The 27413-nt window shown below is 34.4% G+C and overlaps 2 protein-coding genes across 5 annotated transcripts in view; one reads left to right on the top strand and one right to left on the bottom strand.

Annotated features, from left to right (window-relative positions):
• The window catches only part of LOC126807872 (serine/threonine-protein kinase 17B), a 52993-nt gene extending 44558 nt beyond the window's left edge, over nt 1-8435 (top strand). The window contains exon 8 of the mRNA XM_050532733.2: nt 223-8435. Coding sequence (XP_050388690.1) covers nt 223-1210 — 988 coding nt within the window. The 3' untranslated portion in view covers nt 1211-8435. The remainder of the gene's footprint in view (nt 1-222) is intronic.
• A 1133-nt stretch (nt 8436-9568) lies between these two features.
• On the bottom strand, nt 9569-27110 carry LOC126807860 (lanosterol synthase). Of its 4 annotated transcripts, none has more exons than XM_050532705.2 (18): nt 27007-27110; nt 25648-25897; nt 24431-24569; nt 23262-23370; nt 22647-22768; nt 22091-22187; nt 21416-21551; nt 20924-21032; nt 20305-20423; nt 19116-19213; nt 18427-18454; nt 18234-18290; nt 17526-17648; nt 16759-16908; nt 16088-16184; nt 14991-15414; nt 13668-13746; nt 9569-12184 (listed from the first exon to the last, which is right to left on the bottom strand). In XM_050532705.2, the coding sequence occupies exons 2-18, from the start codon at nt 25837-25839 to the stop codon at nt 12059-12061; spliced, it is 2205 nt and encodes a 734-aa protein (XP_050388662.2). In that variant the 5' UTR covers nt 25840-25897; nt 27007-27110; the 3' UTR covers nt 9569-12058. The 4 variants fall into 4 exon arrangements, with proteins under 4 accessions (XP_050388662.2, XP_050388661.2, XP_055959424.1 ...); XM_050532704.2 differs by having other exon boundaries at nt 26918-27110; XM_056103449.1 differs by lacking the exon at nt 27007-27110 and adding an exon at nt 26670-26774.
• Nucleotides 27111-27413: the final 303 nt, after the last annotated feature.

The following is a 27413-nucleotide window of genomic DNA, read 5'->3' on the forward strand; positions in this document are numbered from 1 at the left end:
TTTTGAGAGATGAACTTCCTTAAAGATTTGGGTTAAACACCGCTGTTATCAGACATGCCCAAGAGTAACCTCCTAATTCTGGAAAAGTCCCACATCAGGCCATGTCTGTTCTCCTTTGTGCCAAATATTTTTAAGCACAAGTAATAGGTATTGTTTTTATTATCAGACTACGACTTGGTATATAAACGAAAATGTAAACCAAGATTTTGTTTATTATTTCAGAAAGCGTTTAACAGCCCGTCAGTGCCTTGAACACCCCTGGTTGCAATCCCATGTAATACAGGCCAACCTTCCACCTACTGTATCCAATAGCAACGAATCAAATATGGAGGAAACTTCATCCCATTGCAACGAAAAGCATCACCAAACCTTGCCACGGATGACTGGGAGAAAAAACATAATAGAATTAGATGAGAAAGATGTGCTTTCAGAATCGTCAGTAAAATGTAGTAAAGAAATTCATATTGAAATCCCCTCGGACTTTCGTTCTACGGTTAAATCTGTGGAAACGTTAACGGAAATATCTGATAATAAAAACAATATGGTGGAAAAAATACCAGTTGTCAACGGTGATATGCATTGTAAATCTATGGAAGTTGATGACATTGTAAAAAAAGTGGCTGCCAGTGAACCATTAATAACAAATTCTGTTTCACTTCAAAATGATGAAAACCGAAAAAATGAAGAAAATCATTCTAAAGTTACGTATAGTGTGAATAAAACAATTGTTTTGAAACCACTGTCTTCCTCTAGCTCTCTCGTGAATAACACAAACTCAGACTCCTTTATATCTGAGCAGACGGAAATTACTCAGTTTTCAAAAACATTTGAAAAGCAGACAGAGTTATCAAGTCCTACTGGTGAGCAAAAACCATTTCCAAACGTCTCGAACGATGGAGAAATATCTTCTACTCAGAATAGCATTGAATTTATTAATCCATTTAATGGTAAAGAACAAAAGGTCATTGCACGTAACAAGGTTCAGCGAATTTCACTTCCAAGTCGTCTGCCCGGAGAGAGTATAAAGAATAAAGATAAAGATGAGTCTTTCAAACGTAGATCCATGGAGATTCCCGTCAAAAGACGGAAAAGTGAAACTGTTGAAGAAGATGAAGACCTGCAGAAATTGGCGTCGTTAAATCATCGCACTATTACAGTTGTTGAAGAGTTAACAGCCTTGGAAACTAACTCGGCATCTGTTAAACAGTGAATGAGTTTGTCTCGTAATAAAAGGGTATCGGTAGTAATTATAACTATGTCAAAAAATACTTACAAATTAATTTTTATCATTGTCAGACCTGGGCCCAGGGCATTCAATCTTATTTCCCTCCAACACTTATGTTAATCTCAAAATAGCCGAATAATTCCATTGACGGGATGTTAAACCCAACTCTTTTATCACATGAATGCCCTGAAAAATGTGAAATTATTTAGAATGCTAATGAGTCATGAAACACAAGTTGAGGAAAATGAAGTTTTATGCCCTGGTGCCCTGTTTTGTTTTTCATTCTTATTGTATGTCACAACGAGTTCATTTACTCATTATCATAATATAACATTTGAGAAAACAAATTAACCATATGATATTATCATAAGTATCTTTAAACTTAAATTAAAATCATATTTTAACAATATGAACAATGTTGGTTTAAGCTGTTGTACAAAAACCATATTCTGGCTATATCTTTTTATGAGTCATTGCATGAGTATTTTCCAGTTTAAATATATTTTAATCAAGTAAGATACAGATGTCTTTGCATTTTTTTTTTTTACCAATCAGACAATTGTTAAGGATTATTTATATTAACTTTCTTTCCTACATAAATCATAAATAAAGATGATTCTTAGAATAAACCAACCAGAACGATTAACAACTCTGGCCAGATTGATTAACAACTCTGGCCAGAGATACAATATTATGGTCAGACATGTGGATTAAAAGATTAATTGATTAAGATTATGATAATTTGTATATTAATGAACTCTATAATGTGCATGTTGTAAAGTATGTGCGAGTATTGTTATCAGTCCATAGTGGTCACATTGAATGCTAAATTTACTATTCTAATATCCTAATGCATTATTTGAATTTGAATTGAATATTAAAATAGCATTTGAGAACAGTGACTGTACCGCACAGTGGATGCTTAAGACTGGGTTCCGGATCCATTCCCCTGATTTGATATTTGATGTTTATTTCTTGCAACGTCTATTTAGTTTGTCTTGTCCGCAGGTTTGTCTAGTCAGTTTTGTTTTGTGTGTAGTGCGGTCCTCCTGCATTTACTATTTAAATATTCAATTCAAATGATCATAAATCTTTCACAAAGCAGTCTATATTGCTTCATCTGTTTGTTTATTTTTGAATGTTTGTTGATTTCATTTAATAAGATTAGTAAATATTTCATAGTAGAGACAAATACCATCAGTTTCAATTGAAATTGAATAATCTTGGATAATACTACTTGAAGATTCAAGTATTTGTGTAAGCAACCAAAAACACCATCTAAGGCGCCACATTTTCTTGAAATGTTCAAATCATACTTTGTACATAGTTGTCTTTTATAACTTTTTATAAAAATTTCTTGAAATAAAATAGAAAACGTTTATCAAAAATTTAATGAAGACATTTTATATAAAAAGTTGAGGAGAAATTCTGTACAAGATATGATAAAAAAACGTTGGCTGTTATAAAACACAAGCTGGTATCTAATGGAAATATACTATTTATTGTGTTGTAATTTTTTGATGGATTTTGTAACTCTTTATTTATTTTTGCATGGAGACTTGTGAAATGATGTTCAATATTTGATTTTCACCAATTCAAACATTTTATCTCATTTAATGATCATTATAATACAGATATCTGTTTTTCTCGGAGGATTTATCATTTTAACATATATGACAATTGACATAATTAACTAATTCAGAAAGAATACCAACAATTATTGTTTTTCTTCATAAGAGGCTCAGAATTCGGTAGTGAATTGTAATTTTGACAACCAAAATCGTTTTAAAGATTTCAAAATTTGTCAAGAAAATGTCTTTATTATCGAAACGTGGATTTACGAGTTCTGTTAAAATAATTTTGTGATTGAAGCAATTGTGTTGGATCATCTTCATTATCATCATTGCCTGTCATCATCGAAATCATCATCATCATCATTAGTCATTGTGTATATTACTTCATAAATCATTAAGACTATTCCATTTAATAATACCAACATTTAGGGGAAAGGAATCGTCACAAATGATCCGAGAACCCAATAATTTTTAAAGGATTAGTTCTTATTATAACGATATCTGTATAAATCAAATAGACTCATTTTTACTGATTTAAATACAATGAAAATGAATTTATATGAATTACATATTTTATAATTCTTGGCTTTAATATATTTCACATTTTCTGTTTTAAATTTTGATAATTTTCAAAACTTTAATGTCAATGATGAAGGTAATACTGTATTGCTACGTACTCCGACAAGGTGACTTTATTTATCACAAAACAGGAAATGTGAAATCAGCTCCGTCTGCTTGCTATTTATGTTATTATATTTCTAACTGTATTGTGGGAATGTTCTCGTAATTTTATAATTTATGAAAATTGACGACTCGACCAATTTGGCCGTTGTGTGTATGTGCATGTATATATGTATATTGAGCAAGGTTAGTGATTGATTAGAGCGTAATTACATCCAACAGACGCTATATTCTCAAAAACTTTAATGTTACGATTATTTTTAGTTTGTCAAAGATGAATATAGAATATCCCCACAGAACAATACCATCATGAAATTTCTAAATATATTTGAAATGTTGCATTGGCCGAGAAAGTTCATCGGGATTTTCCGACGTGATTTCCCCTTGTCAGTGGTGCAGGACGGAGGCCTGACAAACCAAGGTCCTGTGTTCACATTGGAGTGCATGTAAAAGATCCCTGGGCAGTTGGAATTCAATATAAGAGTAGGCCATAGTGGCGCTGCCCAGGCAAAATTTCCCTCATAGCATTTGACGTATGCTCATCCTCATTAGCCCAGTCGGAGCAGAACAGTAGAACGTTAAACCCCATTTCATTTCTATTTGAAATGTTGTCCGACAATCTAGTATGAGTCAGCATACCTTGCCCCTACACTGGTCCAGGAATAAATGTTTGTGTACTTACTTGTAAGTACTTTGTCCCTAGAAGATAATGAATTGAAAGATGAAAAAAAAAAAAATTTTTTTACAATATTTCCAATACTGAACATTAAAGTTTTTGAGAGTCTGTTATACAATATATTATTTTTTGAAACTGAAAGCTGAGCTATTTTTGAGGCAGTGTTTTTTTCGATATATTTAAGCTTTAAATGTTCAAATATCTTGTTTTATGCTTGTTGTTAAGATCTATAGATTCTTTAGTGTCTTCATTTGTAACGCATTCGAAATAACAATATTTCCCAAGCTGAATTAGAATATCCCTGATTAATATTTCCGATCACAATTAGAAAGTTTTATTGGAACTAGAAAGTCCCCGATTAGAATTTGAATGTTTTTGATAGGAACTAGAATGTATTTGTTCGGAACTAGAAGGGTTTTTTTTACGGTAACTAGCATGAAAGTTTTGTTCTTGTTCTCTATTCTGAATGTCATGTCAGTTTGATTATAAAAATATCAGACTTTTAAGTGTTTTTAAATGTAACATAACAAGCTGTTTGTGAATATCAATGCTAACTAATTGTTTTTATGTCAAATTTGTGTCTTTCTTTTCCAGTCTGTCATTTCTGATTATAGTAACAGATATTTATTCACAAAAAAATTGAATATTTTGTGTTTATTCCTTGTTTGTTTACTAATATGAATTATGCATGAAAATAAAAATTACCTCATTAATGATTTTATGCATAATAGTACACGTTCGTTGTTCATCAGGTTTTGTAAGTGTCATATTCTATAATTAAACTTGTATGTTATGTAATTAGGTTTCCTCCAATGCATGCATTGTTTTTTATGGATAAAAAAGTTCAGTCCTTATTTGACTCATACTGTGGAATGAACTAGGACTATATTTTTGTTTGTTTAAAGTCTCGGACGGTCATTTGAGGGATTTTTAATCCCTCGCAAGCTGCCGTACTGAAAGTTGAATCTAAATCAAATGAGATTTATTGTCCTAATTTCCTGCAACATATTTGATGTGATTGTCATGAATATTCCTGGTTAGATGGTTATAGTGTTGCTTTAATTTCAAATAAGCCAAAAAGTATGTGTCAACATATTTCACAGCACCCAGTAATCCAATATGTCCCAAATATTTAAGATAACTTCAATAATTCAAGTATTCCCATCTGCACACAAAACCAAAAAAAACTCAATTCAGTATTTAACAAACTTCATTTACTGTACATAAACACAATTCATTTTGTTTTAAAAAAATGACTATTCCATAAATATGTAGTATAGGTTTATGTTCAGAAGGAATGAAATGTTACTGTATGACATAGTCTTGATCACACACCCCAAATTGTCTCTGACACAGGCGCTTGAAGGGATTACAATAAAACTTATTACTACTGCTTGACGATATAGAAGTTGTATTTTAATCCCTTCAAGTGCCTGTGCTTTTTGACTAATATTGGTCTGACAGAATAGCATCACAGATAATTAGTCATGACTTACGATTGGTTAAGAGGTGAACTGACCTTCACCTTGTGTTTAAAATATACAGAATACATTGCCTGAACTGTACAGTTACCATGTACAACATTGGAAGCTATTTATCCAGACCTAGAAATGTTGCAGTTGTTTAAGAGACAATTCGAGCTGGGACAGGACGATCAAGACTAATTCTATCACGGTAAACAGGATGTTAAAATCAAAGATTAATGGTGTCGTCTATTTTCAGGCTAGCTGGGGAGGTCATGTTCATATGCGGGGGAACTGAGGTGGCTCAGTGAGTAAGATGTTGGTTCTCTAACCTGAAGGTTCTGTGTTCAATCCCGGTTTTGGCCGAGAAAGTTCATCTGGATTTTCTGGCATGTGTTCCTCTTGTCTGTGGTACAGCACCGAGGACCTGGGAAGTGACAAAAACCAAGGTCCTGAACCCTTGACAGTAGGAATTCGAAATAAGAGTAGGCCGTAGTGCCGCTGTCCGGGCAAAATTTCCCTCACAGCACACTTTATGGTGTATTCCCGGCTTTATTAGCCTAGTTGGTTCATTTCATTTTCATATGGAAAATTTGTTTATCAGGATTTCTGGGCTTAGGGTTACCTAACGCTAACCCTTGTGGGAATTTCTAACCTCACCAACTAGCCTCAAACTAGACACTGCCAAATAGCAAGGAGCTGCACGATGTAACATAGCAGCTTTTATAAACATTACCAATTCTCATATAAAACATCTAAAAAGATCTCGTACAAAAAATTCCTTATCATTCCTACCTTAGTTTTTAGGGAACAACTTTTACACCCGTAATTTTAATTTTAAGCACAGTTAGTACAAGTATAGAAATCGGGTCGATTTTTTGGTCGGCTTAAGTATAATATTAGAATTTTTACATGTATGTTATCTTACTTGAATTTAGATGCAAAAATTATTTGCTGTGTGATATTAGCGTAATTAGGAGATACTAACTTAAAAAATAGCACCGAAATAACATTACTGGTTATGCTTTCTACTTAAAAATCGACAGTTATTTTTGACACTCGAGCATTCAAGAAGAAAACATGACCTGTAACCTGATTTGAGATTTTATTCAAATCTGAAACTTGTCATAGTTACCTTAAATATGATATGATTCCAATACAGCATTAAAGTTATTATCCTTTTGGATTAAATTTTATGTCAACAAATGAGCAAACAATAAAAATGTAAATCGACATAAAAAGACCAAATATTGAATCCTGAAAAATATAAACCATCAGTGTGCTTATAAAATGTTGATGCAATTATTAAAAAGTATAATTCCACCAAAAAAATGATCTGTAGTGTTTTAGGGAACAATGGTAACCATATCTACCCTTTTAACCCCAGCAAATCAGGATATTTTTACTGCTGAGGGATAATTATACAATATACATGTAATTTTTTGTTTGATTTTATGTAAAATCTTCAATTCATGATTGTATTTGATTCATTAAAACATTTTTGAGGGCTTCATTTAAATTATTTTGTCAGATTTAGTTTGTTTCCATCCAGTCAGGATCAGACAGTATTCTGACCATCCGAAGAACTAGAAACTTTTTAATTGGATGGGTGAAACTTGATATAACGATATAATTTATTAGAGAATATAGTATTATATATTTTATTATCTGATTTACAAATTGATTTCGATATAAAATGGTGAGGTTTGGATGTTGTCAGTGTGTCCGCCTTCTGTGTCTTTTCATGGTATAAAATTTGTTAAAGTTAATTTGTTATTAGAAAAGAAAAGGGATACAGAACACGATATTTTTGATTTTGGAATTATTTGGCAAATTGAAATTTAACTTTACAAATCTTTTTTCTTTTAGATAAACCTCAATGGACCGTTCAGGTTAATTTAGGGTTAGATTAGATTCAGTCTAAATGTAGATGATCCAAACTAATCACCCTTAGTTATATAGGCTGACATTGGCTGTGACTGAAACGAACCCCAGGTCTAACAAATTCTCACAACAGAAAATGATTTAGGTTGTCTTGAATGGAGATGACAAAAGAATAGTTTTGATTCTTTTTCAACTAAGGTACCATGAGAAAACATGAATATTTTTTATGTATGTTAATGTGATGGGTTTTTATACAGTAGATTACAATGAGAGTGTTTGTATTTTATATACTCTTTGTTTTGAAATTACAATTATTGAACGGAATGAATTGAATATAACTATTTATTAAAATTAGTTTAATATTACTATAAAACAAGAAATGAACTGAGAAATATTAGGTCAATGATAAAGTAAAAGTAGGTTAGTTGCAAACAATGATATTGTCATTGATTAACTATCTACCCTTTTGGTCCCTAAATAACCCATTTTTCTCTCTCTCACTGAAATGTGAATGGTGATATTCTTACATCAATTCTTGTTTAATGCTACAAATATTCATAGTAAAACCTTTTCTTCTTTTGTTTTACTGATATGTAATAAAATTTAATTTAAGGAAGATAGTGCTTCAAAAAGACATGATTAACAATTAAAGGGAGATAACTGTACATTTACTTGTTTATAAGGAATGAAGTTTTAATGTAGATAGTAGTGTAGTTGTATATTGACTACAATTGATGTATACTAATTTTATCACATAATTTAACATAAATCTTTGATATTTTTTGTTTGTTTTATGTACAAATATAATTTTTTTTTTTAGTTTTAATTTTTGATGTAAATAGAGTAGAGTGGACCGTGTATGGAACAATATGTTATTGTAAATGTGACTTAATATTAATTAAAATGCTTTTATCAAAATGGATCTGTCATTATTTCTTCCACATCCTGGGATTTTTATGTCCATAATAGCATACATCTGATAAAAAGGTGTTAAATTAATTATTACCCCCCTTTGGTGGTTAGTTAAGCATTCAAGTGATAATGTTTAGAGAACCCGCAACGAAACGTAGCTTTAATTAAAATGATAATTGTGTACCATATTATTTAAAGAAGTGATACAAGTCTGCTTAAATTGTTTCAATGCAATGGCATCAGGTCACAATTCTATGGAATACAATTACTGAGCAAGGTTTCGACTAGGCTACTTCTAGTCTTTATCAAGCAAGTTATAGTGTGCCGGTCTATATAGACATGTATAACACCAAGTTATAGTGTGCCGGTCTATATAGACATGTATAACACCAAGTTATAGTGTGCTTGTCTATATAGACATGTATAACACCAAGTTATAGTGTCCTGGACTATCTATATATATTTTTGTGACTGTCGTTTGTCTGTCTGTCTGTCTGTTCGGGGTTGGCGGCTACACTAGGTCTGCCCCGAGTCTGAAATTTGGGGTATAGGGGTAGCTCGGACCGGGGAGTAACATAGGCCAGGTGGCGTTAGTCTACCACTTCCGGTTTCGGAGTTATGACCCCCGAGCGAAGCCGGGTATCCTGCTAGTATAGACATATATAACACTTGCAATTGCAACTGAAAGAAGAGTAGACATGAAGTTCAGGCAATATTCTCTTACCTCACATTGAACATGTAAACATAGAAGTAAAAATTACCATGTCCGTCTCAAAATTACCGAAATATTGTGTTGATGAGAAATTAAACCCTATTCGTATTCATACAATGATTAAGCCCAGTACATAAAGGGCTAATGAATATGGCCGTAGGCCATGATATGAAGAAACCTTTGCCAAATCTTTCTGGGAGCTGTCCTGGCTCCATCCTGGATTACTGATAAGCGGGAATTACGCCAGAAAATCCTGAGAAACGTTCACGGCCAACGCCAGGATCAAACATAAAAATCCAGGTGAGTCGGTGCCTTGCTGAGCACCTGTGACTCCTTCCGGTACAGACTATTAAAATATATACCGAGCGCCATGGAAAACGCATCACTCAGTTTTTCGTATAACAAAATGATCCTGTAAACATATCTTATTTATTTTGCTTCTTATTGTGAACAATATTCAAATGGGAACACATCAATAACAACACATTTGTACACTTATGGATGTTTAATCTGTAATTAACGGTACAAAGTCAGAGGGGTTAAAACCAAAAGTACGACACAGATGTCAGTAGCGCGTGTATCCTCCACGGGCTCTTACGCATGCTGTGCAGCGACGTCGCATGGAATTTACCAATGTTTGAAAGAAGGCCTGGGGCAAATTGTTCCATTCTTGGACAAGAGCAGCTTCTAAAGCAGCAATGGTGTGCATCTGTGGTCTCCGATACAGACGGCGTCCAATCTCATCCCAGACATGTTCTATCAGTGCCATGTCCGGAGACATGGCTGGCCAGTCCAAGACATTGATGTTGTTAGCAGCCAGGTAGTCCATACTAAAACGGGCAGTATGCGTACGTGCATTATCCTGTTGGAAGTGCTGAAGTTGTGGGTGCGCTCCAAACATTGGAACAACAATTGGTTGCAAGACATCATCACGGTAGGCTACAGCATTAACGCGACCCCTGCAAATGTGTAGGGCGGTCCGGTAATGAAATGTGAAGCCTCCCCACACCATTACACTTCCCCACCCAATCGATTCGTTTCGAAGACGCAGCAGTCTGCAAGACGTTCCCCAAGACGTCTCCACACACGTTGACGGCCATCAGCGTGATAAAGATGAAAGCGACTCTCATCACTGAAGAGCACACTTTGCCAGTCTACTCTTCTCCATGTCTGGTGTCCTTGAGCCCATATCAAACGCCGCTGACGGTGATGATCCCTGAGGATAGCTCCAACATAAGGTCGTCGTGCACGGAGTCCTACTTCTCTTAGACGACGTCTTACGATGTTGGCACTTACTGGTCCTTGTCTTCCGACGACTGCTGCACCTGTTCGAGTCGCTGGGCGGAATCTGTCACGCAGATGAGTGACCCGGATGTAGCGGTCTTGAGCCTGGGTTGTAACGCGTTGTGGACCAGGACGTTGACGGTCACGTGTTGATCCAGTAACTCAAACACGTTCCACCAACCTTCCAATAGTGGACTGATGACAATTGAAGTGTCTGGCAATAGCACGTGTAGACATGCCAGCCCTGGACATTCCCATGGCTTCATTCCGTTGATTTTCAGTAAGTCTCGGCATCTCTAGCTCGATTCCTTCACACGTACAACAACAAATTACGACAGATTGACGTTTCACAGTTCATGTACTGCATATTAAGTTGAAAACATGCTTTTAAAGGGCTCACACACAATGCTGCACGTGAATATTGGGTTTTTCATGTGCATCTCGTGCAATTTTTTTTTGTGAACACAGGCCGATTTTTTTTGCGTTTGGGAGCATTGTGTGAAACAATAGTTCATAGTATTGCATAATATTATACATACAAAACCACCTAGTAATAAAATATTTGGGAAAAAATAGTGATGCGTTTTCCATGGCGCTCAGTATATTAGTCTGTCAACTTAATTTCCTTCTATTTCAAGAACTCAAAGAATGATAGAATTAGGATATTTATTAAAAACAATTAAATCATCATCATAGAAACTGTACAGCACTGATACAGGATATTAATTTTAAAAAATGTCCATGAATTTCGCACTAAATTCACTAAGTTTGGACAGAGCGGTTAAAAAAACCCCAGAATCCTGTGTGAGTTGGTGGTTGGATTTGATGTTTCTTACATAGAATTTGATTATATAACACTATAACAATGGCACTTATATGTAGACAGCTTACCAGGCACTTAGTAAATAGCATGAAGTTCAGGAACCTATTGTCAATCACCAAAATTGCAAAATCATTTCCACAGATTTAACTAGTTTAATCCACAAATGAATAGGTATGGTTCCTTTAATTAAGCTCTTGTCAACATTGTATCCTAATTTTCACACTTGAATATAAGGAGGTAGAAAGTCAATGGGAATAATCTTTGGTGGTCTGCATCCATAGTTCATATACTAAGTTGTCTTTCTTTGTAAGTGTCTGAAATTTACAATAACAACCACGTTGAGGATGCTTATAAATGGTCCCGTAAATCTTGAAAAAGTTCAGCATTCAGTTGTTGTAATTGGAAGTCATCTTTTAAATTTAACCCTTTGAACACAAGCATCCGGATTTCTTGCTGTGAAGTTGTAGTTCTGCCAATACAAGCCGTTGGTTCTCATTCACTTGTTAACATCCAGATGAAGGACATCTTACAGCTCAACATCTAGATGTAGATCTTGGTCCCAGGAAACCATAGTTGAGGTCACAATAAGTTCTGGGACTTGGTGTTCAAATGGTTAATAATAAAATAAAGTATATAAAAAAAATTATTCTATGTGTCATGGATCATTGGTCGATGATGATGATGATTGGCTGCTCTTCATCAACAATCATAATTATATTGGTGAAATTATTTGGTATCGTATTGGATTCTATCCCGTGGGGATGACCGAACAATTAGTTGTCAATCATGAGATAATTTCTGACATCATGAAGTTATGTAGTAGATTAGGAAGCTAGAGAACTCTGTGGATAAAGTTTTGTAAATCGACCGAGTGTCCAGATGGGGAATATATTTCTATAATTAGTATAACTTATAGCACATGTTTTATTAAAAACACCTGGAATATTCTCCTGAAAATATAAAACATATTTAATAAGTTTACATTATTATCTATATAGGAACATAACATAAGTCTTAAAGTCTTGATGCACCATTTTAGAGCTATAGGATTCACTTGAAAAGTACGATATTATGAAAGTTGAATCTCAAATAGGAATATCAGTCCAAAAATGGTTCAATTCTGTTCATTATTAACAACGATATATCGAATTGAAATTGTAACAAGCCTGCTGCCATTTTGGTAAGAATTTCTTTTTAAATCTGATTGAATCCATGCCGTGATATTATCTAGCGTTAGTATTTTGATTTTGTTTCCTTAATCAAATATTAAATAATCAATGTTAGCGTAATAGCATGGGATTAAGCCTTGAGAAATTTGATATTTTAGTGAAAAATACAAATTGTGCATTGTTACTTGAATATTGTATATTGTGGTTTTTGGTTTTCAGGAAAATCATCATTAGATACACAGTAAAATTATACTTTTTTACTGCTTTGTTTCTGATCATACGGATCAGTACCACAAAAATACAAATTTTCTTGATTTTATTGTTTTTTTGTGACACAATTTAACCCTATTTGTGGTTTCCCCTTGTCAGTAAGAGAGAAATGGGGTTTAACATCCACACGACACAAACTAGGTCATTTCGGGACTAACATATGGTTTAATTTTATTTCAAGAATTCGCTTCCGCGTAGGGGTCTTTAGCAGTGGGAGGAAACCGGAGGACCCGGAGAAAACCCACAAGGTTGGATTCGAAACCACGCCAGTTGACTCAATGGCAGGCTTTATGATACAGCGTGCGCACGCTAACCATTCAGCCATCCAACCCCCCACCCCCTTGTCAGTGGTGCAGGATGGAAAGTCTGACAATGAAAATCATCAACTGGTATCTGTCTGCCTGTGTATACCATTGGCAGTTTAAAATCCACTGGCACTGATGTTGAAAATTAAAATAAGACTGTGCTGTAGTGTCGCTGTCTGGGCAAAATTACCCTCATAGCACGGCATAAATTATTCATGTCTCCATTTACCTGGTTGGAGCAGATAAATAAAATGTTAAACTTAATCCCTCCCTATTTCTCGCTTTTTTTAGCAATATTTGGATGTGGATTTTAGAAACAGAAAGTAACCATCAATCAGTTGCCCACTAGCTTAGTCACTCAACAAAGGGAGAGAGAGAGAGAGAGAGGTGGTGTTTAAGTTCCAGGACACAAACTAGGTCATTTCAGGGCTAAGATATGGTTCAATTTTATTTCAATAATTCAGTTGCACTTCAGAGTCTTTAGTAGTCGGAGGAAACTGGAGGGTCTGTAGAAAATACACGAGGTTGGACAGGCAACCATACTCCTTGTCACGTACAAGCAGGGAATTGAAACCCCACGACTTGACTCAATGACAGATATTATAAACTAATGCACACAATTAAACCATTCGGTCCCCCAACCCCCCTGTCACCCAATAGGTTTAAACATAGGATAAACTCAACATTACCTGTGGCCAATCTCCATTTGATATTTGTCTATCCATGATTAATTTTATACCTTTCTCTAAAACTTCTAAATGTGGATATCTGTAAATAATTAATACATATGGTTATTATGACAAATAGGCCATTTTGGGACTAACATATGGTTCAATTTAATGTCAATAATACGCTTGCATGTAGGTGTCTTTAGCAGTGTGAGGAAACAAATGAGGTTGGGCCATCAATCCTACTCCTTGTCACGTACATGCTTCTGATCGAAACCACCCCACTTGACTCAATGACAGTCCTTATGATCTAAAGAGCATACATTAGACCACTCGACCACCCAACCCCTCTGAACGTAATGGAGAAAGATGATATGGTTGAAGATCTTTGCTCACTGTGGTGGAACTTTTTTGTATATATTCTGTAACTGGTGGACATGAAATGCATCAAAAATAGCGGTGCCACTTTCAACATTTTTTCTTTTAATATCTACTATCAAAAGATGTGTATTAGGGCTATGGACACACAGTTAATATTTGGGATCTAGAAATTGACACAAATGGGTTACATTCAATTGTTTCTGTTTTTACTCTAATTTCAAATCAGTTATGCCAGAAGTCTCAATTGAATGGTAATCTCTAGCGTCTGGTTATTCCAGTCTACACCGATAGTTTTTGTTGCGCATGCTCTCCAGATAAGAATATGGCCTCACCGTTTGACATGACTTATGGTACAAATGGCTCTGAAACGCATTATGGTACACGATTTGTGTACCAATGGTAAAATGTTTATTTTGTCTTAAATATTGGATATCAGAAGCCCATCTTTTCCCGGTAAGATCACAACATCAATGTTGATTTAAATTCACAAATAATTCATGTTTTCAAAGTCAAAGACTTTGGATGATATTAAGTTAGAGACTTAGCTACTTTAACCAAACATTATACAAGACCTATAGCAGGGCTTTCTTTAGGCCTGAAATGTTATCTAAATTATTAATCAGACATTAATTAACTTATGCAGACCATATTCAACTCTCGATGTCATAACTAGCCTACGATATTTACTGGAATAGAATCCGATCTGCTGCTCAATGCTCATTGATGATTATATTAAAAAAATGGATAATCGAGACTATGTTCATGTTCTTTATTGTACCGACTTTAGTAATGATGATCGAGGCTAGGCCTAAAATTCAATTGCTAAATTCTTGGTTCAGATTGGATAAATTTGACTGAAATTTTCAGCAAATTTCCTTTAAATTATGTAGTTTTTAACGTTTATAGTGATAACTGCCAGCTCTTTCTCTAATCTTACATAATGTATCTTTAAGTTTATATTACCTGACAGACATAAGACCTAATAAAGCCCAGCAGGTGTTGACTATTTGTGATTGTTCACACTCTACATACTGTCTTTGTTCACATGACTCAAATTTCTCACCCCAACCACCATCTTCTTTCTGTTTCAACTCCAGAAATTTACACGCTTCTTTTACTGCAGGGGGAGCATTATTTTTATCGTATCGGAATCCCATACAAGCGTACGCTTCTAAACCAAACCATGCTGCATACGTAAAACACACTCCCCATGAACCTTCCCATGATCCATCAGGTCTTTGTTTATTTTGAATATAATGAAGACCGTCATCGAGTGTAAGTCTGATTTCGTCAGCTCTGTATTCAGGATGTTTGTCCTTGAAATGTTTCAATGATTGCATCACAGCAGACGTACATTCTACATACGTATAATCAATCATAATATCACCTGTAATCAGAAGGAATATAATCTATCACCTGTAATCAGAAGGAATATAATCTATCACCTGTAATCAGAAGGAATATAATCAATCAAATCACTCAGAAAGAATAAGCGACTGACCATCATTTGATATATATTTTGAATCCCATACAGAGCCGGATTAAGCTTGCATGTTGCCCCTGGCTGAAAATGTCATTGGGCCCTTGCATCAACAGTGAAAACGGAGAAAATTCCAGCACAAGCCCTATAGTTGCCTTAACGTAGTTGCAAAAATGGTATGTCCCCTTTGTTAAACTCTACCGAAACATGACATATTTATTTATGGTACAAATTGTTTTTGAGAACTAATTTGGGGCCCCTTTTAAACATTAAAGAGAAAACATGACACAGCTTTAATACTTTAAAAATATATATAGGTTGCCAGGCAACAAATCATACACACAGAGAAGCTAAATCGACCCAGCTGTCGGTCACATATTTATTCTTTTGTAGGTAATGGGAGCATTTACAAGACACTGATGTCAATTTCATAATTGTATACCAGTAGTTAAATCACAGAACTACCATGGCCTCCTCCTCAGGTAATATAAGATCCATTTTCACAGCACTATTTTTTTACACTCTAGTAAAATACAATCTAGACGATGCTCATTCTAGATAACACAAAAACTTATCTTACCAAATACTTCTGAAGGGTTTAATTTTTCTAGTAAAACTCCACCACGTTTTGTTTCGTAACTAGCAAATCCTCCATCATGACATTTCATACTTAATAACTAAAATATACACAAAAATATACAATAAAAATATGGAATAAAATATACAATAAAAATATGCAACAAAACTACACATAAATGAATTAAGTACACAATACACTATACAAAATATACACAATGATTCAGGTACACAATACACCATACAAAATATACACAAAGGATTCAGGCACACAATACACTACACAAAATATACACAAACAATTCAGGTGCACAATACATTATACAAAATATACACAAACAATTCAGGTATAGGGCCTATAATAAACTATACAAAATAAACACAAACAATTCATCTACAAAATACATTACACTATACAAAAAACACAAGTGATTCAACTACACAATACATTGTAAAAAATAAATACAAACGATTCATCTACACAATACACTGTACAAAGTATACACAAATGATGCATCTACACAATACACTATACAAAATATACACAAATGAATCAAGTACACAATACACTATACAAATATACACAAATGATTCAGTTATACAATACACTATACAAAAAAATACAAGTTTAGAAAGGGAAGGAAGATTTGTATGTTGTAAAATTTAAATACTTACCACATCTACAGCTTGGTAAAGTTTTTCTGCAGGAATTTGTTGTGATAAATAATCACATCTCTCCTGTAAATACAATACGCTCTTTAACCCTTCTGCTGTACAATCACTGACTATCCAGCCACAGTCTCTTGTACTAAATGGAAATCCTCCCTATACATCAGAAAAAATAGCGTAAATTAGTTTTTAAAAGATTATCGAGCAACAGTCTCTTCTACTAAATGGACAGAGAAATGGTTTAATAACCACTTGAAACTAACCAAATCATTTCAGGACTAAAATATGTTAGATTGTATCTAGTGAAATGAAATGGGGTTTTACTGTCCTACTGTTCTGCTCCGACCGGGCTAATGAAGACAGGCATACGCCATACAGTGTGCTATTAGGGAAATTTTACCCGGGCAGTGGCACTATGGCCTACTCTTATATCGAATTCCAACTGCCAAGGGATCTTTTACATGCATGCCAATGTATACACGGGACCTCAGTTTTTCGTACCATCCAAATGACTAGACAATTCGCTAGCATTCAGGATCTTTAAAAATCAAAGGAACCTGGAGTATCAGGAAAAAAATTACACAGTTAGACTTGTCACATATAAACCAGCAATGGTTGACCTTTTGGCCGGTATACAAACCTAATGATCTACAGAGAATGTGTTAAGACTGCTTGCCCAACCCTTAACTTAGCTAACCCTGTCAAAAAAAGTTAAATTCATGAAGACAAAGTTCAATTTGTCTCTTCAGCTCTAAATTTGAAAGTCAACCTACCTTATTCATCTGTCTATAATATTTCTGATAATCAGGTGGGTTTTCAGGAATCTGACTCACTTTCAGGAATTCGTGAGTTTTGTCCAAACAGTGAGAAAATTCCTTCATAGTATCTGCTCCACCCTGAAATTTAACCAGTAAAGTGAAATGGGATGAAAACTGGGGTGGAAATTCAGCTATCTAAGCAAAATTATTCTCCTTAGCATTGAACATATTGCCATAAAAAAAACAACAACTGTATGTATGTTTTTCTCACAATAACCAAAGTATTGTATGGATGATATGTTAATCTCCATTCCTTTACTGTCCTTGTTTGATATTAGTTGAACCTGTTTAAAGCTGTAGTATCTAATGTTGTTTGATATTAGTTGAACCTGTTTAAAGCTGTAGTATCTAATGTTGTTTGATATTAGTTGAACCTGTTTAAAGCTGTAGTATCTGATGTTGTTTGATATTAGTTGAACCTGTTTAAAGCTGTAGTATCTAATGTTGTTTGATATTACTTGAACCTGTTTAAAACTGTAGTATCTAATGTTGTTTGATATTACTTGAACCTGTTTAAAGCTGTAGTATCTAATGTTGTTTGATATTAGTTGAACATGTATAAAGCTGTAGTATCTAATGTTGTCTGATATTAGTTGAACCTGTTTAAGGCTGTAATATTAGTTGATCATGTTTAAAGCTATAACACTATGAAAATCAACTAACCTCTAAAAGTGCCTGTGCTACAAAAGCTGTATCCCATAACTGTGAACCATTCGTACCCTTAAAAATAATTTGGTTATCTATGATAAATACATACCATGTATGGCACAGAAAATTGTTAAAGCTAGGTCAATATTTTAGGCATATTATCATATTATTAAAAGTTCTTGAAAATACAACAAATACAGCTACTTACATTCATTTTCATTCCATCTAAACCAATCCTGAAAAACACAAATTTTACAATAAAAGCTTAAATATGTAATTTTTGAATTCTCATTTAATTTACAATGTTTATGTAAGAAACGTCAGTCATGCTATAAATATTATTTTACAATACAGCATTACCGGTATCAGTAATCAGGGCTTTTATTTAATCAAAATTAAGTTTATATTTGTCATAGGGAAAACCTATTTGATTCTTAACCTTTTAATGAAATTGGCAGTCTTATTTTTAACATTATTTATACCAGAATTGTTATCTGACTGTGCTAGGTTTTAATGTATGTTTATTATACAGGTGTCGCAGAACAACTTTAAAGGGGCATTATGGGAGATTAAATAACGAGCTGGTAGTAGATAATGTAAAGGGAAAATTGCTGAAAATTTCAGTCAAATTGATCCACTCTGAACCAAGATATTAGCTTTTGATTTTTAGGCCTAGCCTTGGTCATCATTACTAAAGTCGGTACGATAAAAAACATAGTCTCAATTATCCATTTTTAATACAGATGCCACATAAGATTTTTTAAATACAAAACTCAAACGAAAGTGTCTTAAAAAATGCGTGAAAAATGTATTGAAGTAATAAAAGGTCCTAGACGACACTATTATTTCACAATGGCTCCATGACAGCAATAAGAGACTGGATAATAAATATTATACCAGAGATAGTCTTTAACACGATCTTGATGCATTTTAAAGTCTGGATGATCTGGACCATCAATAAACCAGCGAACTAACATCTGTATTACCTTGGATACCTGAAACATATCACACAAATAATACAGGTTTCTAGAGTTAGATTTGTAAACAATAAGAATATGAAAACATTTTCTTGACAGGGTTTTGAAATGGACAAACTGCATTCTGGTTCTATAGTGGAAATCTTAAATTATTTGAATCAATGCCTATCCTTCTTAAATATACTGGGTCAATGTGAAGAGATATCATTTTACTACATTTATCACTGACATTTAATATTCTTCATAGTAGAAATATTGGTTTATATAAGGATATCTTGTAGTAATCAATAGCATTGTGTCTTTTTAATAATTAAAATTTTAGTTCGATTAATTTTTGGGTTGTTTACACCACTTCATCTTTGTGCAAAGAGTTTTTTAAAAGAATATTCAGCAATTCACCTATTTAAACTATTATCATTCTGTCCTCACAGGTCCAGATGCTTTCTTAAAAATTTCTTTAGATATTAATGGAGTGTGAAACGTAACGAAAAAAGGGGCTAATGATGATGGGCATACCAGTTTGCAATACAGTGTGCTATTTGCACGGGACCTTGTTGTTTTTTTTGGTCCATCCTTATGACTAGACACTGTTCCTTGCCAGACCGTCCATTCTGCACTACTGACAAGGGCCAAATAAACAAAAATTGAACACAATGATAATGTCTTGCTTTTAAAACTGTTTATAATAATGAGATTGTGTTATATATGAAGAGCCCCGAGGAAGAACGATCTAAGACGCTTTTTCAACGAACCCCAGTTAATGGCGCCATCTGTTTAAGCTTTCTGTGTAACAATTAATTTCAGGTAAAAACTATCAGAGTCACATCGAACCAAGGCCCTTCTAAAATGGCCTCCTGGACAAATACGTCCATCGTACCCTTTATTTGACCTTAATTTGACTGAAAAGTGGAAGTCAGTTGTTGTACTGGTAACTATGATTCGTATTAAACATCATTTTGAAGTTGTAATTAAACCCACACGTTGTTCTGTTCGGGTCAAGCATTCTCATCCAAAAGTCTGTTTTGCCTTTTATGCGAAAAGACAAAAATGTGACTTAGATCATTCTTCCCCTGGACTCTTCATATATATGTATGTAATTTGTAACTCACCGGTCCTATACTGATACCTTTAGTAAATTTATCATCAGCACAGATATGATCGTAACACATCTTTAATGCTTTCTCTCTAACTGATGATATATAACATTTCTCATATATATCCAACACATCTAAAATTATAAACACAATCATCATGTTTCAACAAGGAAGGTGACACAACCTGATACAAACATATGGTAGTGAGTGGAAGTGTCAGTTTAACATCAACATAACTAGGTTATATGGGACTAACATATGGTACATCTAGTGAGTGGAAGTGTCAGTTAAACATCAACATAACTAGGTAATATGGGACTAACATATGATACATATTAATGAGTGGAGGTGTCAGTTAAACATCAACATAACTAGGTAATATGGGACTAACATATGATACATATTAATGAGTGGAGGTGTCAGTTAAACATCAACATAACTAGGTAATATGGGACTAACATATGATACATATAGAGAGTGGAGATCAATTTTACATAACTAGGTTAAATGGGACTAACATATGATACATATAAATATCAAATTCAATAGCTACAATGCAACAATGTAGACCCCTTTGGTCCCCAAAACCCTCTCGATAAGAAATGGATAGGACTTTATCAAATAAAGAACTTACAATATGCTATATCTAGAAACCAGGTGTGTGGAGTATATAAATCAGCCAATGAACAATTGTTTCTCTGTGCTGGCCAATCAATATTCTCATAATCTTCTGTATATAGTTCCTGTATCGACATAAATAAACAATTATTTTACAAATTTTATTTACAATTTAATTCTATTATTCTGTAACTTTAAATATCAACATTTCTGCTGACATATGAATGTAAAATTACAGAAAACTCTAAAAACAAAACTTTACAGCATTAGAAATACTTATTATTGTTCGATTTTTTAGTCTGAAGACTAAAGAGAGATAACTCTTAACAGGAGGTCCACCAAATATGGAATCACTATCAGACCACTATAACAAATAATTTTCCAGGTGTTTCTATCAAAATTCAAGCGAAAAACAGTTATAAAGCATGTACTGCTATTTATATAAAGTGTAATTTAAATGAACCCAACATTTTTTTTTTGAGATATTTTCATAACAAGACAATATTACCTTACGTAATGATAAGATCAGTTCATCTTCTTTAGCTTTAAATCGTTTACCGTAACAGAAAGCCATGGGTAGATAGACTTGACGACAGTGACACCATAATTTAGACGGATGTACAGGTATCCAGTCAGGTAAAATCCTGTAAACATACATCCAATATATAAACCATAGAAACACAGAGCATCAATCCTTTTTTGATCATGTATGTAGAATAACTTTCGATCTTCAGATAAATTTGTATTTGTTCATAAAGCATTGAACATACATGTAGCTTCTTATTGATGTATTTGATACATTAAAACAACAAAAGTTTTTCAAGGGGCTATAGTTTAGTTAAAATTCTTAACTTCAGTCTGAGAATGATTTGTGAACTCAGGGCCTGATGCAGGTTATTATAAAGTTAACTTCAACCTAATGCATTGGTCATGGTTGCAATAGCAGGGTGGAGAATTTTGCCGGACCTGCAGCGTTTCTACCTACTCTTCATCAAATTCTAACTGCCATGGGTCCTTTTACGTGCACCTTGGTTATGCTGAACATACAAGTGACTAGACAACACCTGTCAGTCACATAGACGCTATCCCTGACAATTTGGAACTGGGCTTCAAAATTCCTCCGATTCTAACTTAACTACCAATTGGAAGGTAACTAACAACTATCTTATAAATAAGAAATTACCACATTTCTGGAAAGAGAGAATGTAAACCATCCCAACTATAAACATTTAATATAGCCAACCAAAACTTGCCCCAGGATGGAATACCTTTAGCTGTACCTGAAATACATAAACCTTATCTTAACCCTTTAGCTATACCGGAAATATATAATAATAAAACCTTTTTTAACAGCAAAAACATGATTTGTCACTGGTTTGTGTAAAAGAATTTAGAGAAGTCTGCCAATCTACCTGTTGAATTCAGTTGTTCACGTCCCTTCATCGGATCAAATCTCATGTTTCCAGACTGATATATCAATTTATATCTGGAAATCCTATTAAATGCTTCTTGACTAGACTGAATTTTTTTGTCATATTTGTCAAGCTTTTTAATTTTAACCCTTTGAGCGCAGAGTAACTGAAAATTTTGTGGCCTCTACACTAGGTGTTTGGGATCAAGATGTCTGAAGTCTTCATTAAACAAGTGCATACACTACAATATCTAAAATCACAGATTACATTTTTACCTAAAGAATGAAGCACCGGTCTAGCTTTTATTGCTATATACATCATAGTTACCTAAAGAATGGAGCATCTGTCTGGCTTTGATTAAATCTGGGTCGCTGGATGGCACGCCCAGTAATCTCATCACTACATAGTTTAACGCACAACCAAATACTGTTGGTGGACCTTCAATATGTCTGGTGAGAAAAAAGTGAAAAAACGATAGATTACACAGATTTTATTGGCTAAATTATCAGGATTAAGATTACTAAAGGTTAGGACATTGGACTTGTGACTAGACTCTCCCACTCTTGAATTCCAACAATATTTAAAAACACAGTCTCAAAACTACAACTGTGGAAAGTTTACAAGGCTTGGCAGACCAGGGGCCTGTTTCACGAAATTTTAACTAGTATAAAATCCAAATTTTAGTAATTTGATTGGATAATATTAGATTGATTTTAGTGCTTAGCCAATCAAAATTGAAGTATCTACTAAAATTTGGATTTTATCTTTAGTAAAAATTTCGTGAAACTGGGCCCAGGGCAATAACTCTTAAAAAGTAATAATTCAGGGGTCTTTCTTATAATTTGTTGATTTGCAGAATATTTACAAGAATTGTGAACAGACGATTCAATCGAAAGGCCTTATTAAAATATATACATTCGTGAAATGTAGAAAATAACTTACAGTCCCCAGCCTCCGTCAGGACATTGTACAGATCGTAAATAACGGATCATTTCTAGAGTTTGAGCTTCAGTAAACTTACTTCCTGTTATATAACAACATATAACTAAACCTGTTAAATATATAATATAACATATAACTAAACCTGTTAAATATATAACATAACATATAACTAAACCTGTCACATATATGACAACTAAACCTGTCAAATATATAACAACGTATAACTAAAGCTTTTAAATATATAACATCCTTCACATGAATTACTGAAACAATTTATAATTTCAGTGTCAGCAGTGATAAGATAACCATCACCACAATGTAAAGATGCTATGACGTATCATGTCGTAAAATATGTATGCCAACGGTGCTTTGTGCATGTGACATGGAAGATTATTGCTTATTTATGTTCTAATTTTTCATTTTCACAAAATCCTGATTTGGACGGAAAACATTCTATAACTTGACTGCACTGGCTGACTTTTTTGTACTACAGAATGCTAATCCCGCCAATCACAGCTCTTGTTACAAATCTCCAATCATTGAAAGTTATTTTCCGCCTGAAGTGTGAAAGGATGTTCCTGTACGATATCGAACCAACTCAAATTTTTACAGTCTGTCATTTAAGAACATGTTACCCTTATCGACCTTATCACTGTCTCGATCACTCAGTAATCTTTTAGAGTTCACATTTTTACAGTTTGTCATTTAAGAACAAGTTACGCTTATGTAAGTCTCAACTTCTCAGTAATCTTTTAGAGCTCACATTTTCACAATTTAACATTTAAGGGATAAAAATATGACATGACCCGACAGTTAGTAAACTTTCTTCTTTTGGCCCTTTGAGAGAGAGAGAGAAATGGGGTTTAACGTCCACTCAACACAAACTAGGTCATTTCGGGACTAACATATGGTTTTTAATTTTTTTTTATTTCAATAATTCGCTTGCGCGTAGGGGTCTTTAGCAGTGGGAGGAAACCGGAGGACCTGGAGAAAACCCACGAGGTTGGACAGGCGACCCTACTCCTTGTCATGTACAACCGGGGATTTGAAACCACGCCAGTCGACTCAATGACAGACTTTATGATACAGCGCGCGCACGCTAACCATTCAGCCATCCCCCCCCCCCCCCTTTTGGCGCTTTGAATCTTGTGATAAAAAAGTTAACCGACCTGGCATAAGAAAAAGTGGACCACCATAATCTCCAGCCCAATGGCCGTCTTCAGCTTGTAATTTACTGTAGAATTTCATTCCGTTATATGATGCCTGACTAGCTTTAGTTGGTCTTGGTAGATCTGGTGCATATTCACTCTGTCACAAAGAAAAAAAAAGTGTTAATATTAATTTGAAATTTTGAAGGCAAAACTTTAAAAAGGAAATCCAACTTTAAAGACACATTATGTAAGATTTGGATAAAGAGCTGGGCGTTTTCGTTATAATAGTTCAAATATAGATAATTCAAAATTAAAATATTGAAAATTTCATTCTAATTACTATATTCCGAGCAACGTTATCACTGTTTGAAGTATTGACACAGATTGTTTATTATTGTAGCAATGTTACTTGTTAATCAAGACTCTTAAATTAAATGGTGATCACATTTTAATTTATTCACATCTGCGCCATCCAATGATCTTGAGAGTTGATTATAGGCTTGCCATGTGAATAAATGTCTAAATAAACACTTTTATAACATCTGAAGCCAAAATAAAAGCCTGTAATAGGCATATTTAGCTCTTACATAATGCATCTTTAATTAGAGCTTTTTTCTGGCTGTGTAGAATGAGGGGCACCCTATTTATGATCTCCCTTTAAGAAATCTAATTATCCATTCCCTAACCCTAGAATTTAACTGGAGGACAGCAGACATTAAAGAAGCTAAGTCTCTAACTCAATATCATCCAAAGTCTTTGACATTGAAAACACAAATTATTTGTGAATTTAAATCAACATTGATGTTGTGGTCTTACCGGGAAAAGATGGGCTTCTGATATCCAATATTTAAGACAAAATAAAAATGTTACCATTGGTACACGAATAGTGTACCATAATGCGTTTTAGCGCCATTTGTAACAAGGGACTCAAAGAACGAGGCTAGACATATTCCACAGTTTATATACATTCATATTATATTATTATATGCGTTGCGACCAATTTGTGTCAATTTCTAAGTCCCAAATATTAGCGATTTAGCTCCTTTAAATGACAATTTACATAAACTGTCCATTTCTCCATCATTCTATACATACTCCATCTTCCTCAGCAGTCAGAACAGAACAGTAGGAGAACTAAACCCTATTTCATTTCATTTCTATACATACTGTATCAAGTCCTAGAGAATATTTCTATACATACTGTATCAAGTCCTAGAGAATATTTCTATACATACTGTATCAAGTCCTAGAGAATATAGTTCAAGCATCGTCTGTTCTCTCTCGGCTTTTTCTCCATCAGGAATATAATACCACGTCTGTCGACCTTCCACATTTGTTAGACGCCATCTAGTTAGATCTGTTGCGGGCGTTGTTTTGTACGGACCACCACGATTTCTTCGTCCGTTGTTGTTATATTTATACGGCATGTTTTCTTGTGAAGTTTGTAGCAATCAGTTGTAGGCTACATAAATAAATGAACCAGTCCTGAAAAATATTGAATTTACACATTTAAAATTCAAACAAGTAGTAATACAAAAATCTGTAAGATTCTTAAATTGTACAAGTTAAATAATGTTCATAAAAGATTATTATTTCTAACTAATAATAATAATGACACATTTTGCACCAGCATGTTCAAGGAATGAAACACAGTAACAACTAATGTGATATGAGATATGTTAAAAAATTGGCAGATTTGTCTGGATTTGGATCTGAAATGAAATGAAATGAAATGGAGTTTAACGTCCTACTGTTCTGCTCCTAACCTGGGCTAATGAAGACGGGCATACGCCATACAGTGTGCTATGAGGGAAATTTTGCCCGGGTAGCGGCACTACGGCCTACTCTTATATCGAATTCCAACTGCCAGGGGATCTTTTACGTGCACGCCAATGTGTACACGGGACCTCGGTTTTTCGTCCCATCCGGACGACTAGACAGCTTTCCTTGTCAGCCCCTCCGTCCTGCATCACTGACAAGGGAGAACCACGCCGGAAAATCTGGATGAACTTTCTCGGCCAATGCAGAGATCGAACACTCGACCTCCAGGCTTGCGAGCTAGCGTCTTACCCACTTAGCCACGTGATCCCCGGATTTGGATCTATATAGCTTGCAAATATCTGATTCCACAAAACGCTGTTTAGAGGTCCTGTGAACCAGGTCCTTTGACGCTGAAACTGGCAGTGGTTTGGTTAGAATGTGATGATCCATGTTATATAGAAGCTAGCCATTTCAGTCCATAAGTTTTTAAGCTTACCTGCTAGAGAATAGCCATGGTCTTATCCCTACACAATTATACATGAGTAACTTCCCTTCCTTTTAAGGAGCGAGCGTGAAAGTCCGTAAAACGTTATAACCACTTAATCATTATGCATCCATAATGTGACCAAACAGAACGCGTATATTAATTATACATAAGGTTACAACAGTTCAATCAAAATACAGTTGTTATTTCTTTCCAATCAACCGCTGTGTCTACTTTCAGTTTATTATTGCCCTACTTACCTTTTATCACTTAAAATTCGTCTCGAAAGATTCGTCAAAATTTAATTACGTGAGTTTCAATACAAAGTCTATGCCCACTATAAAATCACCTTATTCATGCATAATTCAGTCGATCAGTTCATATTAGAACAATTCGATAACGGGGGCGATAACGGTAAAATAAAAAACTGACAGTATGGATACCCCTCTCTATGAACTCAATGGTCAGATACCTGTTAGCCAATCAGCAATCTTCTTACATCGACTGACTTTCCTAAAAATAACTCACGGGCTGTCTGCCGCTTGCATGGATTTCTCTTATTGTAGTCTGAATTATCCAGACGCTAGAACTGGAGGTCGGGAAGGAAAGAAACGAACTTGCCAGACGTTAGACTCGGATATCAGAAGTCGAAACTTCTAGGCGTAATGATTTTTTATTTTTGTGTGTAAAAACTGTGTTTAAATTTCACCCGACAGATCCTTTCCGGTACTATCTAAAAATGGTCCCACTACTGGT

Source organism: Patella vulgata, chromosome 9 (genome assembly GCF_932274485.2).
Source record: "Patella vulgata chromosome 9, xgPatVulg1.2, whole genome shotgun sequence".
NCBI classification, from domain to species: Eukaryota; Metazoa; Mollusca; class Gastropoda; family Patellidae; genus Patella; species Patella vulgata.

Excerpts from the sequence above, each read along its gene's own strand:
- LOC126807860 (XM_050532705.2), bottom strand. The coding sequence starts at position 25,839 with ATGCCGTATAAATATAACAACAACGGACGAAGAAATCGTGGTGGTCCG. Across the intron at positions 22,188-22,646 it reads ACAGATGCTCCATTCTTTAG|GTACAGCTAAAGGTATTCCA; the intron begins GTAACTATGATG and ends TATGTATTTCAG. Across the intron at positions 17,649-18,233 it reads TAGCACAGGCACTTTTAGAG|GGTGGAGCAGATACTATGAA; the intron begins GTTAGTTGATTT and ends GTTAAATTTCAG.